This window comes from Marmota flaviventris, chromosome 7 (genome assembly GCF_047511675.1).
Source record: "Marmota flaviventris isolate mMarFla1 chromosome 7, mMarFla1.hap1, whole genome shotgun sequence".
In the NCBI taxonomy this organism is placed as follows: domain Eukaryota; kingdom Metazoa; phylum Chordata; class Mammalia; order Rodentia; family Sciuridae; genus Marmota; species Marmota flaviventris.
Window position 1 is genome coordinate 73,359,821 of NC_092504.1, and position 20,806 is coordinate 73,380,626.

At 36.4% G+C, this 20,806-nt stretch overlaps 1 protein-coding gene across 2 annotated transcripts in view; it reads left to right on the plus strand.

Annotated features, from left to right (window-relative positions):
• The window catches only part of LOC139706425 (broad substrate specificity ATP-binding cassette transporter ABCG2-like), a 36,492-nt gene that overhangs the window by 6,694 nt on the left and 8,992 nt on the right, over nt 1–20,806 (plus strand). The window contains exons 2-10 of one of the 2 annotated variants that reach the window (XM_071614439.1): nt 1,511–1,625; nt 1,833–1,892; nt 2,446–2,560; nt 3,111–3,263; nt 5,648–5,784; nt 11,351–11,502; nt 13,225–13,329; nt 13,933–14,180; nt 17,559–17,641. In XM_071614439.1, the coding sequence (XP_071470540.1) occupies nt 1,840–1,892; nt 2,446–2,560; nt 3,111–3,263; nt 5,648–5,784; nt 11,351–11,502; nt 13,225–13,329; nt 13,933–14,180; nt 17,559–17,641 (1,046 nt within the window). In that variant the 5' untranslated portion in view covers nt 1,511–1,625; nt 1,833–1,839. The remainder of the gene's footprint in view (nt 1–1,510; nt 1,626–1,832; nt 1,893–2,445; nt 2,561–3,110; nt 3,264–5,647; nt 5,785–11,350; nt 11,503–13,224; nt 13,330–13,932; nt 14,181–17,558; nt 17,642–20,806) is intronic. The other variant, XM_071614438.1, reaches the window with a different exon arrangement.

Consider the following 20,806-nt stretch of genomic DNA (forward strand, 5'->3'; position numbering starts at 1 on the left):
TGATTTTCTATCCCTAGCTCTTTCAGCCTTACTTTCTAGAAAGAAGGACCCTCTCCTGTGTAATCACTCATTTGTTGTCTGGCAGCAGCTGAGGAGACAGGTATCCTCAGAATGAAGGCAGGAGTGGTTCTGAGGGCTGCCCATCACTGTGCTCCTCACCACATCATGTTTCTTCAGGCTCATCCAGACTGGTACCTTCTAATTCCATCCCACTCCAGGTGATGTTAAAATTGATCACCTGGTCATGCATCTGTCTGCCAAATTTCACCACAGTGTCACCATTTTCCTCTTTGCACTTCATTACTATTGTGAAGGGTGGTGCTCTGACATTAATAAAGAATCTTGCTCCTTATTATAGTCCAACTCACCAGCTTCAGCTCCCATTAATGACTCCTGTCTAGATAAGAAAATATGATAATTACCAAAGGATGATTTATTTCCATTATCTCATAATTTGCATGAAACTAAGAGGAAAAAGCTTCAGTTTACCATTTGCTCTTTAATTTACTCTATTGACAATAGTCAAGGATTCCTCTTTCAATAACACTTAGTGGTAATGTAGTATTATTGTTATTTATCTTGATACTTCTGTTGGTCTGAACTTAGTCAGTGGGAGACCGTTCTATTTGAGTTCCCTTCCTCCTTCACTGTTTTGACTTATTCTTTCATTCTTTGAGTATTTTCTTGTTATAGCTAGAAGTTCCAAACACTTTTAATGTTGAGGCATATACCTGTAATCCTAGTTATTCAGGACACCAAAACAGGAGAATCACAATTCAAGTCCAGACTGGAGAATTTAGAAAGACCCTGTATCAAAGTAAAATTTTTAAAAGGCTGAAGCTGTAGCTCAATTATAGAGTGCTTGTTTATCATGTATGAGTCCCTAGGTTTAATCCTATTACAAAAAAAAAATCCAAACTGTGCACTAATCCTAGGCCAGAATCAGCTGATGTTCATTCTGTGGAATTGTGGAGAATGGTATTTATAAACCATCATCTGAGTGTTTAGAATGCTCATTGCTATTCATGTGTCATTAGAATTAAACCACCTCTGTGGACATGCCTAGAGAATATATGTATGCATGAACATGCGTACACACACAAACACAAATATATATATATAACTTTGTTTAAAAAAATAAAACTGAATCCCTTATGCAAGTGCATGAGGTTGTGGTTCTGTCCAGGAGGGGTAAGTGGAGTGGTGGATGGCAGATGGTTCCTCAGCACCCTTCCATCTATACTCTTCTATAACTATTGTGTAGATTAAAACCTATTACTTCTAATTAATGCACCCAATCCAATCTAGCACTGTAGATTCTTCACACATTTTGCATGTTTAAAAAATGTATTTTTTAAAAAGTCTATTTAAAAACAGTGAAAAAATGCCTCTTCATAGTCTTAATGTAATTACTGATTTGTTCAGTTCTTTTATTTTCTCATAGAAGCTTCTTCACAGCCTACAACTTTTCCCCTCTACTTTCTCACTGCTTCCCATCCTGTATTCCCAGATGCTGGTGTCTGTTGCCCTACTCCCAGGACATCCATCCTATTCCTATTAAGAAAGGAAGGCAAGGGCAAGTCTAATATAAATGACTGACACACTATGTGAGCATAAAATTACAGGTAGGAATGTAACTAAGTTCTGTTCAGTCAGAATATACCTATTTTCAGTAATTTCCTGCTTCTTTTTAAAAAAAAATAATTAAGAGATGTTAATGAGAATCTGATGCAATTTCATGAAATTTCCTTAAATGTATTTGACATAGATCCTAATTTAATAGAACTTTGTTTAAAATGGAATAATTACTCATTTTTGCTTTTGTGTTTCAGTGGAATCATGAAACCTGGTCTCAACGCCATTATGGTACCCAAAGGTCAAAACAAGTCTTTGTGAGTATAACAGAAATTATAAGTCAGCTGTCTTTTTGTAGTTTCAGTGTGCTTTTAGAAATAACTTTTATCAGTCTTACTAATACAGCATCATAAAGTGGTTGAAGTACACCTGTTGAACCTATTATGAGCTAATGAGGAAGAATAAGAAGGGAATAATATTAAATGTGGGGAGATGGAACATAGGAATAATTGAAGACACATTTAGATAAAAGAGCACATTTCCTGGGTTGGATCCACCAATGTCAGATGGACAGGAGGTTCCTTTGGGAGGTCTATGCAGGATAAGCCAAATTTGCCTTGCTTTTATATTTCTGTGCTTTCTTATAGCACAAATGAAAAGGAAGATGAGGATTTGAATGTAAACACACATACACATACACACACACAGAAGCACACAAACACACATGTACTAAGTTTTAGTTAAGTCATATATCTCTTGATTAGTTAATTTTATAGCTTGAACAGAATTTGAACTAACAGTAGCTGAGAGAGGTGGCCTGTATTGAAGGGAAAAAAAAAAAAAAAACTCACCATGTTTGTCTTTTTGTAGGTTGTTAAACATTTTAGCTGCAAGGAAAGACCCAAGTGGATTATCTGGAGATGTTTTGATCAATGGAGAACCTCGACCTGCCAATTTCAAATATCATTCAGGTTATGTGGTTCAAGTAAGTATTAGTTGGTTTACTTTTAGGTTTCATGTATTTCTATATAGGCAAGTGCCTTGGTTTGCAGTTTATTTTGCTTCCAGTTGATTATGTGACATACTCATAGAATCAACTTTTCTTACATCTGCTTCTCATAATTTCCTATTAGAAAGAGGGTGGAGTTAAATGGAAAGGCAGAGAGGACCTGGAATATGACCTCTGTAGGGCATGGATATCAATTCTACTTGTATCATTTTCAGAAGGGTCTGCTGATATCTGTTTTTGCCCTTCCTGCCTCTTTTCCTTCCTGAGAACATACTTGAATGTGTCTGCCAGTAGTCATATCATAATTCCCTATGCTCCACTTGGATGTTCAGATGGGTGTTGAAATTCCTCCCTGAGTTCTGCATCTGTCTGTGTATGGAGTCTCTGTAGTTAGCAGAGTTGAAAACACAGCATTAACTACAGCATTTCCTTGGGTTTGTTATTTTCATCTATTGAGTTACATATACTAGAGGAATAGTCTAAGAAAAGACTCAGTATGTCTCTTGAAAATTGTATTTTCTTTCAGAATAATGTCTTGATGAACACCCTGACAGTGAGAGAAAATTTGCAGTTCTCAGCAGCTCTTCGGCTTCCAACAACTATGACAAATCATGAAAAAAATGAGAGGATCAACAAAGTCATTGAGGATTTAGATCTAAATGAAGTGGCTAATTCCAAGGTAATGTGAAAAAAACTGGTAGAATTGTAGCCAGGAAAGCGGACCTCCCTGTGTGGACAGTGTGACCTTAATCAGAAGTTTCTTATGATGTGTGGCTGTTTTCCGTAATGATGAGAAAATGACTACATAGCTATTGTGAAGGTGGAAATGAAGCTGGAGAAACAATCTCAAAGATGGTGGAATCCCTGGAGTGGAGTGTGGTCTCATTGCTGTAGTCAGGGCTCATTTGATATCTTTGCACTAACTTTTCTTCTTCCTGTTTTTCTCTTCCTGACTTTCACTGCTCTTTTCTTTCTCTTCTTCCTGGGACCTTTGTTTCATGGCTTTTTTGAGGCATATTTCTGGAATTGATAAATGACAAGTTCCAGGTATTATTTCTTTGTATATATAACTTGTCTGTAATTTGACTTCCAGAATTATATTTGATCACTGTAGGACTGACTTCTAATTTGCGTTGCTGTTAATTTTTTCTATAGCTTATCTTTGGCAGTTTTTTTTTTTTCTCATCCTCTCCTCATTCCCATTTTTTTTTTCTGCCAATATTTATTTCCAGACTCACCTACCAGGCTCTTAGGTTTGAGAAGTACGTTTGTGGGCAAGAGTAATAGAATGGACTAAGTAACTCAACCTTTTGTGGGTTTGCAGGATCATGGAGAGAATGATTGAACTTTACAGTTTACCGCTCCACGTGGAGGTTTTGCTGAGCAGATATTTGGAGCTGTATGTGATAATAAGTTTTTTAGAATGTAGTGTCTTTGAATGAAGCCCCTGATCTTCCCTCCTAAAAAAATGAAGAATGTGGGTGGAGCATCCTATTGGCTGCTGCTTCCTATTATAATTGCTGATAGGCTTTATGTGAAGTGTTTTAATTAGAAAAATAGTCCTGTAATGCTACTTATTTTTTATTACTGAGTATTGATTTTATTTTCCTTGGCTCTCTTTATTTATTTGGTCTTCTCATTCCAGTTTGGTACTTTTTTTTTTTTTTTAACTCTGTTCTTTACCATTAAGCACTCATTGTCTTTAGTTACTTTCTTGGATTTCTGGGGAACATATGTAAAGGCTGTTTTTGATTTCTTATAATTAATATAATCTAATAGTATCAAATAATTTTATATAGTTTTAGTTTTTATGATATTTTGAACATAACAGAAATCTAGAGAAGATGGTCTGATTAGATTACTATAATGATGTGATTTGGGGTAATTAATATAATAGTTATATATTATATGTACATTGTATTATTTATATATTATACATTATGTTTAGTATGTATCTATTATTATGTTAATTATATAGAAATTAATATAATTACTAGTACTGTTCACCTTGATTTCTCAATTGTTAACATCTCTCATAATTATTATAACTCTGTCTTATGGAACTATTTTATACAAATTTGTATGATATTTCACCCCAAAATACTTATATGCATTGGGAAAAAAGGACGTTTGCCTACCTTACCACAAAGCCATTACCAACTAACAAAATGAAGAGTAACATTATATCCTCATATCATCACCTATGTCAAACCATATTCATCCACATTTCCCAAATTGTCTTCAGATGTCTTTTTAAAGCTCAGTTATTAAAAGTTCCCAATCAAGGGCTATGAGTTGCGTTTGATTATTTCTCCTGGAGACTCTTCATTTGAGAATTGTTCCCTACTGCCTTTCTCCCCAGAACTATTCTAGTCCTCTCAGCACACACAATAATATTGACTGGTTGAAAAGTTTGAACCAGGTACCTGCGGACTATCCCACCTCCTGCTTTTATCTGAAATGATTAATTGGGAATTCTGTATTGAGTTAGGGTGCAGATGGTATCAATTTAGAAAATCTTATGGGAATTAAAAAGTGCTTATGTGTTATAGTAGAACGAGAGCTCTCCTGGCTTCAAGTGTACCCTTTTCTTATAAGTCCACTCAGGGACTTTTGTCAGAAGTAATGAAGTGTGTGTGTGGCGGGGAAGGGGGGTTGTTGTTAGAAGACTAATAGAATACTTAAGGTGTTTTCCTTTTTCATCTCCTAGCTTTATCTCCTGTTTTAGACTGTGGTTTCACTGTGACAGTTCCATATCTTTTAGTTTTGTTACTCACTGTCTTTAAACTTTTGACTTGGTGAGGAATATACAGAATGTTAAAAGTATGAGCTTCATATCAGGTCCAGCCACTTGGATCCTCTGCCCTTAGCCTCCAGGCACTTATCTCTTCAAATAGAGACCTCCTTCTTCTTTCAGGTGTCCATTTATTTCTTGTTCAGAATAATGAGGGTAATAGAGAAAGTATATCTTATAGGACTGAAGTTAATCCACCGAATGAAGTTAATTCACTATGGTGGTGACCATAGTGGTTCTTGTTGATAATGTAATAATCTGTGTTTTAGGTTTTATCTAGAGGAGAGAAAAAAAGGACCAGTATAGCAATGGAGCTGATTGCTGATCCTCCCGTCTTGTTCTTGGATCGACCAACAACTGGTTTACATATAAGCACAGCAAATACTGTACTTTTGCTCCTGAAAAGGTAAATACTGTAGGAACATTGTTGTTTTATTTATTTACAATTGGATCACTTCTATGTACCAGAGGTTCAGGTGGCCAGGGATTCAGAAGTGAAGAGCAAAATTCTTTCCTTTCTTCTTAAAGAGAAATAGTCAAGAAACAAAAAGTGTTATTAAGAAAAATGAATGAACAACTTGGGGAAGAAAGGCCATGAAGGGAGTGAGGAATTGTTTTAAAAAATAGGATAGTCATGGAGGACCACAAGTATGTTACAAGAGACCTGTGACAGAGTGAGTCCTGCTTTTTCTGTCAGCAGAGAGTTCTGGTTGGAAGGAGCAGCCAGTGGCCCTGAGGCACAGCATGCTTGATGATTGTTGTGTGTGGAGCATCAGAGAGGCCAGAGGGACAGAACCCAGTGCAGGTTGGCTGCTAGACTCTTATAACAAGACCTCAGGCTGGGGGCTGAATAACAGATACTACTTTTCTTCCAGCTCTAAAAGCTGGAATTTCAGATCAAGGTGTCTACAAGTTGTTTCTTCTTGGATCCTTCATTAGACACAGTCAGATGAGTCACCACTTAATGACCTTCTAAAATCTTAGTGACCTCTTTAAAGACTCTCCAGAGGTAGCCACATTCTGAGGTGCTGGGTGTTAGGACTTTTACATATCAGTTTTGGAGAGGCCACAATTCAGCCAATTACAAATTATGTAAAGTAAAGTTGGGCTTGGGACAGATTACATAGACCTCATTGGCCCCTGTGAAACATATTTTGTGCTGCTAAGGTCCAGGGACATTTTGAGAGTGTTGGCATTGACTGCACAATGAGGCCAAGGTGAATGAAGGACACCAAGAAATAGCTGCAGAAGTAGGCCCTGTCCTAGGATGCTGGTGGTCAGGTGGTAAGAAAAGCATGTGTTCTGGGTCTTTTTTGAAGGTGGAACCAACTGGATCAGCTTAGGAAATGGACTTGGCCTATTATGACTCCTAAGTGGGGGCCTGGAAAAGTAGAACAATGGGAAAAAAAGTCATTCATTTCTATCAAGAAAGGAGACTGGCAGGAATGTAATAGGAGAAATTTTTAAGATTAATTTTTGAACATCTTCTTTAAAATTATAAAAAATTATTTCAAACTGACAGGAAAGTTCCAAGAAAAATTTAAAGAAAAAAAAAAAATTCCCAGTTCCCTCACCTGGATTCCCTAACTTCTATTTTACTGCATTTGCTCCCCTCTTCTTCCACCTGTGTAAGTTTTTTTCTGACCTCATGCTCCATCTCTGGTAAATTCTCCCCAGTGTAAATTCCAAGAGGCAAGGACATTCCACTACACCAGCCTTCAGGTAAGGAAGTTGACAGTGGTGGTTTCACAACCATCCAGTGCTTAGACTCTAGTCACATGTCACCAGCTTCCCCTGCAGTGTCTGTTTCCTGCAGTGCCTTGGGATTCTTCACTGAAACCTGTCTTTTCTGGCTTTCCTGTTTTGGTTGGTTTTGATAATCTGTGTGAGTTCCACAGTCCTTTCCTGTCCGTCACGCCCTTGCAAGTCTTGGTGGATTTCATGGTGTGACCCTCTACTGGGTCCATCCCTATGTTCCATGAGCAGATTCCAGTCTCATAGGTGGTGTGAACTTCCGTCATTTGATCATGTTGGGGTCTGCTGGGCTTCTCTGCTGGGAAAGTACTTTTCTTCTTTAGAGTAGATTAGTATTTTTTTTCTGGGAAGATAATTGCCTATTATACCGAGTTTGTGTTCCTCCTCAAGTCTCACCCACCAATTTTAGCGTAAGCTAATAACTCCTGTTCTTGTGGTAGTTGCCTAAGAGGGAATTGTTGACATTTTATCTAAGGAAGAGTTTTTCCCCTGTTCATTTTCTGTGTGATGCAATGGGTTGGAATCTGCTTTTCTTCACTGTTTTAATGATTAAATTGATCCTGATTTGACTAGGGGATGGCTTTTCAATGGTCTGTGTGTTCTTTTGACCTCTCCCTGATCATTCTTCCATCATTTCTTTACTTTGTAGTCACTGTGATGTTCCATGTTTGTGTTGCACTTTTCCTGAGTTAGCTATTTGTGGATGGATGTGGTTTGTTCTGGTTTAATTAATATTAAGAAACCAAAATGTGGTTGCTATTGTGCTCACTGCTATTGGAGTCGCATTGCTTTTAGATCTTCAGTAGGCATACGTGGGCCTACTGTATGTGTTTATATAAAATATGGAAATATATTCTATTTTATTTGGAAACATTGGTCCTGGATGAATTTTATATGTGTGTATACAGACGTGTGTGTGTGTGTGTGTGTGTGTGTGTGTGTATGTGTGTAGTGGGGTTTTTATTGTGTGTGTGGCAGGGTTCCTACCCATGGCCTCATATTTGCTAAGCACTTACTCTACACCTGAGCAATATTTTCAGTCCTTCTTTCTTTCTTTCTCTCTCTCTCTCTCTCTCTGTGTGTGTCTCTCTCTGTGTATATATGTATGTATATTATAAAAAAAACATGTAAACATACTTCTGTAATTATTGCTGTTTATAAGAGTATATATTTAGATACCCATGAGTTCATATTATTATTTTTATTTCCAGTCCAATATCTCTGTGTCATTTTTAGTTCTTTCCCTTTCAGCCTTTGCAAGTCACTTCAGACCATGAGAGATGTGACTCCCTTTATTTTAATATATTCACTTACTTGGTCTGTCTATGATTTAATTGTTTAATGCAACCAGTCTGCCACTTGCTCTGGGCTATATCTTTGTCTCCTACCTCTGGAAACCCCTCTACTTCATAATTTAAGGTGCCTGACACACCACCTTCATGGCTTCCCCTAGTACTTACCTTGCTTTCTCTGATGGCCATGCACTCGTAAGAAAGTTTCTGATAGGAGAGAAAAATCAGGACGATGCAAAGATGGCTGTTTGTTTAAATATCTTATGCTCTAGATGTCAACATACATATAAGTGAAGATGCCAGGTTATGGGCCTGGAGTTCGGGTTCCTTTATAGAACATACCCAGGAAATTTTTTATTATCTACAGCTCTGCTGACAGTGTTCATTAGACAATGATGAATTGATACAGAATATTGTAACTATTTCCTTTATGTTTTTTTTACTGGGTAGCATTCAAGCATCCTGCCTCTGGCAGAGATCAAGCCCTACTATGCACAGTCATCACTTGGGGTCTGATTGAAATGTAGATTCTGTTTCTTTAAGTCTGAGGTGGAGCCCAGGATGTTCCCTAGAGGACTCTAAGAGGAGATACTGATACTAATGCCACTGCCCATCCAATCACACTTTGAGTAGCAGGGCTCTCATACAATTCTGCTTCCTGCTTCTAGTTGTCTACCAGCTTGAAGATATCTACTGGTTACTGTTGCAGTTTCTGAGAGAAGGGCCAATCTTAGGCTTGTCATTATCTTTTTGTAGTCTCTTTAGTTACCTTATTCATTTAATACCAACTCACTGTCTCTCAGATATATATAAACACACCTCTTGCTTTGTAACACTGAGTTTCTTTGACCAGGAGTATCCTTTTCTTAGCTGAGTCCTGTTGGTCCTTTTGATGTTCCACTTGTATCATCTTTAGCCTAGGTTGTTAGCCTCTACAAGGAACCCTTAGCTATATCTATTCCACATTCTATTGAAATTTTTGGTCTTCTTGCCCAAATCTCTTTGGGGCAGCGCACCGTTGGCACACTACTAAACTATACTAGGAACTAATCAAATTTGTAGATTGAAGTGGGTCTCCTAAAGTTTTGTTGTTGTTGTTGTTGTTGTTGCTCTCAGGATTGAACCTCAGTGTGCTCTACCACTGATCCTGTGACCTTCTTACTTCTTATTTTGGGACAGAGGTACACCAAGTGGCTTAGGCTAACTTCAGACTTGAAATCTTCCTGCCTCAACCTCCTGCCTAGCTGAGATTACAGTCACATACCATCACACCTGGCTCATAAACATTTTAAATATCTACTTTGAACATTTTTACCTTTATTTTTTGCATCCATAGTAATAACTCATGTGAAATGGCCTTTTAACACTATTTCTACCACAAATTAAACCAGAGATAGAATCATAGCCTTACTTCTTCATAATTGTGACTTAGTGGGCATTCACTTAACTTTTAAGCTTTTCCTGTTAAAAGTTATGAAATTATAATATTGAAACTACCTTATGACAATAGTGTGAAAATTAAAATGAAGGAATTTCTAAAGCGTTTAGCAGTCTCATAGTACATACTTCAAAATGTTCATTGTTTTATCAAGGTAGAAAAAAGGAAAACTCATCCTAAAGCGATAGAAGACAAATCATCAATGAGAATTATTTGTATGACTATTGTCTTTTTTTTTAAAGAGAGAGAGAAGAGAAAGAGAGAATTTTTTAGTATTTATTTTTCAGTTTTCAGTGAACACAACATCTTTATTCTGTTTTTATATGATGCTGAGGATCGAACCCGAGCCCCGCGCATGCCAGGCAAGCGTGTTACCTACCGCTTGAGCCACATCCCCAGCCCAGACTATTGTCTTAATATTTACTCTATTACTACTTTTCAAACTTGATTATATTTGTAGGTTGCCTGGACAGCTTGTTAATAATATGGACTCCCTGTATCATCCTCAGAAATTCTAATTCAGTGTCTAGGAGGACTGTCCAGGCATCTTATTTTTAACAAGCCCTATAGTAGATTCTAGACTGTGGATGTACCATCTTTTCAGAAGCCCAGTGTTTTTATTTTTTATTTTTCTTGGTAAGAATCATCTTTTTTATTTATCTTGATTATGTATTTTAATTGCTGTTATGGTACTTATAAACACTGAAAAACTCTTCCAAGGGAAAAAAAAAAAAACTGATTATAAATGCTGCCAAGTTAAATTCTGTTTAGAACACAAAGAATATTAATAATGTATAGGAACAATTCTTTCAAAACAAGCAAATAAAAAATTCCCTTAGTTGTTATTATTAAAGATACAAAGCCCATAATAATTACTACTTTTTCATAATAATTACTAAGGTGCACAAAAATCTTGATATTTTTTTTTGCATATCTGGGTATGAAACCCAGTGTCTTACATATGCTAGGAAAGCACTTTTGATGAGCTATATCTCCAGCCCACCATGAATTTTTTTTTGAGTTGCAGTGTTGTTGAAATAATAAAGAATGATAACATGTTTAATTTTTTAATTGCATATTAAAGTGAATTTCTAATAATTTAGTACTAATAAAAACATTGAATTAGGAATGAGGCTGTGGCTCAGCGATAGCACACTTCCCTGGCATAAATGAGACACTGGGATAAATCATCAGCTCCATGTATTAAAAAATAAAGGTCTATCAACAACTAAAAAAAAAAAAAAAACCCAAAAGATACATAAATAAAGGTATGGTGCCCAACTACAAATAAAAAAATATAGAAAAAAAAACATTGAATTTAGATTCCCCAGGTGTCATGTAGGTAATATAAGATGAGGTGAGAAGACTATAAGAAAAAATGAAGTTGAACTGTGAACTCTCGTTTTAGTGGTAAGAATAAACTGTTTTATTAGGAAAGGCAAGGTTCAGATGTGTAATGATTCATTATCTTCCCTCTTTTGACTTAGGATTTCTGAGCAGGGACCAACAATCATCTTTACCATTAATCACCCTCGGTATTCCATCTTCAAGCTCTTTGACAGCCTCACCTTATTGGCCTCAGGAAAACTAATGTACCAGGGTCCTGCACAGAAGGCTTTGGAGTACTTTACATCAGCAGGTTTGGTTGACTTTTTCATGCACTAGATCCTTCATTCTTGGAATTCTGGGAGAGAACAGAGGGGTTGATGGGAGTGCTGTTTGATCTTTGTATAAATTTACCTCAGGTTCCACCACTCTAAAACATTCTGGGTCACTTTGTTGCCAAACATTTTCTTCATATTGCAGCATATGTGTGTGAGAGTGTTTGTACTGGTCCTGTGGCTGTACTGCTTCCCAGTGACTGTGTGGGTTAGCTCTTCATTCCTATAACACATATCTGAGAAAAACTAATTACAAAAAGTATGATGGTTTTTGGCTTCAAGTTTCAGATGTTTCAGTCCACAGTCTACTGGCTTCATTGCTTTGGGCCTGAGGTGAGGCAGAAAAATGGTGTAAGGGTGTGGTCGAGGGAAGGGGGGGAGGGAGTGAGGGAGGGAGGGGGAGGGAGGAAGGAAAAGAGGGAGGGAAGTAAACAGGGAGAGACAGAGAGACAGAGAGAAGAAAAAGTAGAAGGGGAGAAAGAGGAGGGAGAGAATGAGAGGAAAGGTGGAGAGGGGAGAGGAAATGGGTTAGGGACAAAATAAATCCTTCCGGGGCATGAACCCAGTGACCTACTTTTTCAAATTAGGTCCCACTTCTAAGTAATCTATTCTAATTATTATCCCATGAAATGAATTAGGTTCCTGAGGAAGTTAGAGCCCTCATAATCAAATAATTTCTTAAAAGCTCCATCTCTGTACATTGGAGACCGAGTCTTAAATTCTTTAGTATTTAAGTACTTAAAGTATATACTTTATATCCAAACCATAATATTCTGCCCCAACCCCAAAAGGCTCATGTCCATCTCATAATGCAAAATGCATTTAGTCCTACAATTTCCTCTAGTCTTTAACAATTCCTACATTTCTCAAAACTCTAAATCCAAAGTATTCTGTGAGACCCATGGTAACACTTTAGCTGTGGGCCCATATACATAATAAAAGGTAAGTTACATGTTTCTAATATACAATGGAACAGAGTAGACATTTCCATTCCAAAAGGGAATAAACAGCCTCCAAAAAAAAAAAAAAAAAATATTTAAAAAATTCTCTCTCTCTCTCTCTCCACACACTCTCTCTTTAAAAAAAATATCTCTCACTCTCTCTCTAAAAAAAAAAATTAAAAAAATACTCAAGCATGTATGGGTCTGAGGAGTCCAGAGGAGATAAGAAACAGACTACAGGCAAAGTTTAGATGATTTATGCCACTACAAGTGGAGGAAAGAGTTCAGGTGTACTGTACTGGTCATTTTCTTTCCAGAATGCTACCCTGAAGGATTTGTTCCTCTTTGGAATTATGACAGATTGACAGATGATAAATTTGAAATATGAATTTAATAGGTGGAAAAGCTATCTTGTTGTCATTAGTACTGCCATTCCAGTATTTCCTGGATCAACTCAGAGAATACAATGCATCTGGGCCTTCAAAACTTCCTTCCTGGACTTATCCTTAGTCTTATGAAGGAGTACTGATAAATTCGAGGAAATTTAGAAAGCTTATTGAATTTTACTACTTATTGTAGATAATAACTAATGTAATATGTTCTAAAGAGTCCAGATTTGGTTGGATATGTATGTATGTATGAAAATGAGGGAGAAGATGATAATTCTGCCTTCCCTAGTCTCACCTGTCTCACACTGTGTGAGTCCTCTTTACTTTCGAAGACCATTGGGTTGAGTTGTTGGAGTGCCTTCTTTTGCAGGTTATCCCTGTGAGCTGTACAGCAGCCCTGCAGTCTTCTTTTTGGAGATTATTAATGGAGAATTTTCTGCTATGGTATTAAACAGAGAGGAAGAAGGGCGTGAAGGTACATCAGTCTCAGATTCACAGTTTTTGCTTAATCGATTTGGCTGAGGTTTTGTGATATGGAAAGATATTGTAACAGGGCTTTGTGAATTTGCATTAATGTTGTGTTCTGATACCAGTCAGCATATAGGCTTTCTTACCTGTGAGTGCTATGGATTTTTGTTTGTTTGTTTGTTTTATTTATGAGTGAGCATTTATATGCTAGTTTTGATTTTATGGGGGGGTCCATTTAAAAATAAATATGCTCATTGTTATAGTACTTATAAATGAGAAACAATTTTTTATGCATTAACATGTAGAATAAAAGGACCAGATTTTTATATTAACATTATAACTATGTATGAAGATATTTATTTTAATAGTTAGGTTCCAAGTTGGGAGGAAAAGGTCAGTGAGTTTGCTGTATCTGTAATTACAATCATAGTAGTAGCCAGCTCATTTACCTGTGTATTCCTAATGTGAAAAGTGGCAATAAAGCTAGTAATTTTTATATTCAGGCTCTAAAATAAAATTGTTATTGAAGAAAGGAGTCATAGAAAAATGGATTAAATAACTTGTTGTCTGATAGTAGAGTTTTTGTTCTTTATTCGTTTTTATTTGAAAGTCAGCGAGACTGAAGAGCTTTCCAAGGGGAAAATACCAGTCATAGAAACATTAGTTGAGTTTTACCTCAACTCCTCCATCTACAGAGAAACAAAAGCTGAGTTAGACCAACTCTCAGGTGGTCAGAAGAAGAGGAGTTCAGCCTTTAAGGAGACCACATATATCACCTCCTTTTATCATCAGTTCAGATGGATTGTCTGGCGTTTTTTCAAGAACTTGCTGAGTGATCCTGAAGAAAACATATTTCAGGTGATCTGAGACTCTTTTAATTATGCTGTGAAATACCCCTGCAGAATTAACATGGTTTTGATATGATCTACTTCAGGAATTGGTTTATTCTCTTCCATTCACTTATTATCCTTGCTTCATTTGGTATGTAATCGTGGCCAATATAAAAACAACAACAAAAAAATCACAAGTTTTACTTATGGGAAAGTTTCTTAGTGATTCTTGGATTACCTCACCCAGAATTTTTGTTGATTTAGACAAATTATAATGGGTAATATTGAGTAGAAAATAATTTTCCTCAAAAAAAAAAATAAAGACAATGTGTCTCAGATATGTATGGGTATTGCATAGCTGTCCACTTTCATTTGCAGAGTCATTCACAAGATCATGTGTTGCATTTTGGGAACTCAGAAAGCAGTACACAAATGAGTAAAAATAAACATTTCTGTTCTCTCGCAATTCATTTGTTATGAGGGTAGAGACATGATAATTGATATATCAAATTGCAGAAAGGTCTATACAGAAAATTTAAGCACCGATGGAGGGTGAAGAGGGACGGGAGACAAAAGGCAGTAGGGGCAAGAAGGTTGTTTTGCCCTTGAAATGAGGCAGTGAGAGAACTTGATGTTAATGAATACAGTTGAGGGTTTTCTAGGCTGACCATTGTCTGGGCTGCCCACTGTCTGGTGGAGGATCCTGTATGCAAAGTGCTGTTCCTTATAATTCACCTTCCTTATTGAGAGATTTTAAACGGTTTGCATTTTATGCACAGATGGTAACCAGACTTAACAAGGCTACTCACTGTCAGGTTATCCCTCTTAACTAGGATGATATAATGTAATTTTCTTCTTTGGCTAGCTCTGTGGTCATTGTTGATTATCACTTCTCAAGGTTTTTCTGTTGTTTTTAACCCCTGTGTCATACAGAGCTTTTCTAACTTCCAGTTCATTTTCTGTCATTTGTAAGGAAATCAGTTTAGCTGATTGTTTGGGGTTGAACACCAAGCCTGGAGACACTAGGCCTCTGTCTGCATCTTAAGGAGGCCTAGGACCAAATGCACATTATCAATCATTGAGTTTCAGTTGAGTACTGAAAGATGGCCTTTGTTGGCTCTAATGAAGTATTACTGACTATTTAACATTAACCATCATAATTTTCATATTTAATTATTGCCTGCATCTCTATTTGAGTCAAATTGTCAATTTCTGCAAATGTTTGTTGTGCTTTTGATCTGTCATTTTTCTCAGACCATGGACAGTTTTATGTCCTAGCAATCAAGGGTAAAGTTTTACTGTTTCAGAGCAAAGTTGATGTCATTTGGAAGCATGTCAGATGACTTAGATCTATCAACCTGCATTATGTATTTTTGAACAATGTGATGTAATCCATTCATTCTTTCATATGATTTATGTATTATGTTTCTTACTTGCTTCTCAAAGTAGTAGTTCTGGACAGAGTATGATTAGGACATAGCTACTTGCAAATACACCAGGATTGTGCATTTGGTCCTAGGTGTCCTTAAGATGCAAACAGAAGCCCAGTGCCTCCAGGCTTGGTGTTCAGCCTTCTGGTCTCATCAGTGAACTCAGTTCTGCAAAAGGAAGTCCAGCAATATTCAGAGAATAGTAGTCTCTAGAATAAGGGGAGAACTCTCAGAGATCCCTTAGCTTAGTGGGACAAATCTCAACAATTTTGTAAATGCTGGAATGTTTTTGTAGGAAGAGGCAAACTCTTTTGTGGGAAGCGCCAAATAGTTAATATTTTAGGCTTTTCAGGTCCATATAGTCCTTGTCTCAGGTAGTTACCTCTCACATTACAGTGAAAGCAGCCTTAGGTCATACATAAAAAAATGAACCTGGCTATGTTCTCCTAAAACTTTGATTCATGGATCCTGAATTTCATATAAATCTTATATCAAAAGACATACTATTTTTATGATTTTTTTTTTAACTTTATAAAACTGTTATTAGTTTGTGAACAGAAGAAAAAACAGTAGCTGGCCTCATTTGACCTGTGGAACATAGTTTAATGATCCTTGTGGTTTAGGATTCTTAAACTGGAGTGTTCTTTTTGCCTAAGTTTTGAAGATAGATTTGTTAAAATATTAAGACAGATTTGTTTTATGGCTTTGTTCTTATAAGACCCTATCTGTTACCTGATAGCTATGTTTTGATTTAAACTAGTTATTTACACGATTCAGACTTGACCTCTAGCCAGCAGTTGTATTTGGAAGTTCTTAGAATAAATGAATTATCTATATAGAATTATTTATAGTTTATTCATTGTGCTAAAGTTTTCCTGATTAAATCAATTTGGAAGACATTGTTATCAATCTGTCTGAGAATCATTGTTTCTATTAACATATTGAACATCTATAGATTTTTTTTTTAGTTAAAGCTATAGACATCCCTCAGAGCACATCCTTGATAAATGTTGGTTCAACAAATTTGAACAAAGACTAAGTAACATTTTGGAAGAACTCCTTTTTCATCTTTGTGTTTAAAACAAACCAGATGCACAAAGCTCATATATATGGCCATTATCACTACTAATGCTTAGTTTTCTTTTTTTTTAATGTAAGACAGAATAATATGTGTAACCTCATAAAACTATGCATGATATTGTCATGCAATTCTTTGTTTTGTTAAATGTTTGAAAGCCGACTGATAATTGTAGAATTTTGAAAACTATAGGAAACATCCTTGTACTTATTGGTAGTATAAGATGATAAGTTGGAATGAAAATAAACTAAGAATATGGAGTGTTGAAACTGAAAGATTGAATATTCTTAAAAGTTATACTGTATGAAAGTAAAGACTCTTGTTTACCTGTTTATATTGCACATTGGTAGAACCATCAGCATTTATTTGGAAGTCTTTCCAGATTAGGGTCCTCTCAAACTATTCTTTACAGGTCATTCTTCATTTTTTTTTAAACTTTATTTTCCTTTATGCCATAAATGTCCTTCACAGATTATTTCACATTTTAATACTGTTATAGTATTGAGTTTCATTTGTTCCCAAATGACTTCCCCAGATCCCTGCATGTCTGTTAACTTTAGTAGCATTTGTGGGTTCAGTACCTGAATTGAACTGGACCCTTAACTGACAGTGCCTGGTGGACACTGAGAGTAATTTTAGCTTGTCCAGTAGTCTACTTGTTGTCCTGCCAATTCCCTGAAGAAAAGATACCTTAATTTGCCATCTAATTTAGATAGCATTTTCATAACATATACTGCTTTATATTCTCCTAGGGACTCTGGCCACACCATTAAAGTGTTTATTGAAATGGAGAGATATGATTATATACCCATGTGTCATATAATAATAAATGACATGAAAAATCTTAACTCTAATTGAAATTCTTACCTTTTTTATGTTCATTTTTCTTTTTGAAAAGATAACTGTGGCAGTCATTCTGGGAGTGGTCATAGGTGCATTTTTCCTGGCACTAAAACATGATTGTACTGACGTCTACCATAGGTAGGTCAATTTGGATCTTGATTTTGATAAAATGCCATTACTTTATTTAAGCTTGTAGACATCCATTCAAGAATTTGGATTTATGATAAGTATGGTGCAAAACTCAGGAAAGAGTCAATATTCTTTTTTACACATGTATGTATATGTGTGGTAAATTATATGCAAGCTGAAGTTTACCCTTTCAGCCATTTTTATATGTACATTTCAGTGGCATCACATACATTTATACTGAGCATCCATCACTGCTATCCACCTCCAGACCTTTCTTTCATATTCTGAAATGCAATCTTCATACCATTGAATAGTAACTCTCCATACCCACCTCTCCCAACCCTTGGCAACCATCTTTGACTTTCTCTGTTGCAGTCATATGATATTTTTTTGCATATGACTGGCTTATTTCCCTTAGCATAATGTTCTCAAGGTTCATCCAAACTGTAGTATATGTTGGAATTTGTTTTTTAAGGACAACTAATTGTCCACTATATTGTTTATGCATCCATTGATGAAAGTCTGTGTCATTGTCCCCTTTTTGGCTATTGTGAGTAATACTGCGATTAGTAGAATTATCTCTGTGAGTCTCTGCTTTCACCTCAATGGGGTATATTGAATGGCTGGGTCATAAGGACTTTCTGTTAAGATTTCCAAGACCTGCCATGCTGTTCTCCACTGCAGCTGCACCATTTTCCATTGTTCCAGCAGCAGGCAGGGGTTCCAGTTCCTCCACGTCCCCACCAGAACTTGTTCATTTTTCTTTTTGTAAATAATAGAGATCTATTGGATTTTTGGTGTATATCTCGTGAAGTCTTTTGCGTTTTCAAAAGTTGAATTGTTTTATTTTTTCATTATTGTTGACTTGGAGTTCTTTATATTTATGGATTTCTGATCCTTTATCAGTTACTTAATTTGTGAAGAGTTTCTCCTGTCTTTTGGGTTATCTATTCACTCTGTTGGTAGTGTGTTTGACACATAAATATTTCTAATTTTGATGTAATCAAGATTGTTGTTGTTGTTGTTACTAGTGAGTCAATTTCTTTGAATTTTGGTGTTTTTTTTGGAACATAGGAGTGTCAGATAAGAGGACAGGACTCAGTTTTTCCTGTTGTGTGGAGCACTCATATTACTTGTTGTGATTGTTGCGTAGTTTCAACTGTAATGTGTCCTTTAATCTCTCCTCATGATGAGAGATTTAACTGGCTGTGTCATGTTCTGAACATGGGTGCTCAGCAACATCCCAGACCCAGGGTTCTCCTCATAGTTCATGTATGGAGAAGCATACATGGCTACCTAACGGGATGGCTGCTTGTCATCCAGAGCCTAAGGTGACCTCTAAACAGCCAAAGGGGCTGTATGGTCTTATCCCCATTTTATTATGGAGGGTGATTGTAAAAGCTTATGTTGAGTCTATTTTGATACATGGAGAAGGCTGGCTATTTTCTAAACTAAGAATGAGCATTGTTTAGATTTACACTGTCCCCCAAACTCTCATGTGTTGAAGGGTTCCCCAATGCAGGAGTGTTCAGCGGTGGGGCTTTCGCGTAGTGATAGAATCATGAAGGCACATTTCTCCCCAGTGGATTCATCAATTGATAGTTAGGCAGACTAGTGGGTGTGGGACCTAGTTGGAGGTAGCAGGTCACTGGGGGCATGCCCTGGTGGAAGGTTGATCTTTTCCCTGGCCCCTCCTCCTCTCTCTTTCTCTCTGCTTCCTGGCTGCAATGAGCTGAGCAGCTTTCCTCCAGCATCACTTCTGCCATAATATTCTGCTTTAACCCCAACCAAAGGAGTCAGCCAAGGGTGGACTGAAACCTCTGAAACTGTATATCAGTGTATATATTTTTTTTTCCCTGTAAATTGTTTATGTCAGAGCCAGGTACTGCCTATAATCCCACCTACTTGGGAGGTGGAGTCAGAACAGCCTCAGCAGCTTAGCAAGATCCTCTCTCAAGATAAAAAATAAGGACTGGGGCTGGAGCTGAGTGGTAAAGTGCCCCTAGGTTTAACCCCCGGTTCCAAAAAACATTGTTTATGCTAAGTATCTTGGTCAATTTCTTGGGATTATTTTTGAAGAATTTAGACATCAACCTTATTTTAATTCGTCCTTTTGACTTATCTTTGTTAACATTTTCTGTGGGCATTTGGCTATGTGAAAGTAACCTGTGTGTGTGGCTTACCTAATCCCTCCTGGGGTAATCAGTGATTTATTCTTTTGATTAGAAAACAGTAGTTTTGCATCATTTTGGAAACTATGTGCTTAAAGCATTCTCCAGCAGTGACTATCAGTCCTTTATCATTTGAAATTGCTAGGGAGGCCAAAGGTTTTGTTCTTCTTTGGGATCAAGTACTATCCTTGCACTTTCTCTAATCTGTAAAACTAAGAACTGGCTTTGAATCCTATGTAGAATGTGAGCATCTTTGATTTAATAGCTTTATAAGGTTGTAGTTATGGCTAAGAAAATTTGGAAAATGTATTTTAAAATGATTGCATCCACTAATCCCAATTCTAGATATTTATGGAAATTATTTGAAATCAGTTTGTGAAAAAGGTGTCATCAGTCTTATGTTCATTGCAGCACTATTCACAATAGTCAAGTTAAGGAATCAAAGTGCCTGTCAGCAGATGAATGGGAAAAAAATGTAGTATGTATACATAATGGAATACTGTTCAGCTCTGAAAAATGAAATTTTGTCATTTGTGACAACATGGATGGAAGTGGAGAATATTATGGAAAGTAAATTAATCCAGACTCAGAAAGACAAATAACATATATTCTCACTCATACATACATTCTAGAACAATTAAATTCTTAGAAGCATAGAACAGAATAGTAAACTGTGGTTGCCAGAATCTGAGGGATGGGCAGGATGAGGAGATTATGATCAAAGGGTACAAAGTCTCAGATTGAAGAGACACATACTTTTTATTATTTTTTTGAGATACATTCCTCATTGCTGTGAAGATGCTAAATAATAATATTCCTTTCAAAATTGCTTGGATTAAATTTCAAATGTTTTCACCATGAAAAATGATAAATATTTGAGGTGGTGGAGATCACCTGAATTACCTTGACTTCATTATTTAACATATTTATTAATCATATCATTACTTTGTACCATATATGCACAAGTATATTTTGATTTATTTGAAATTAAAAATTAAATCAA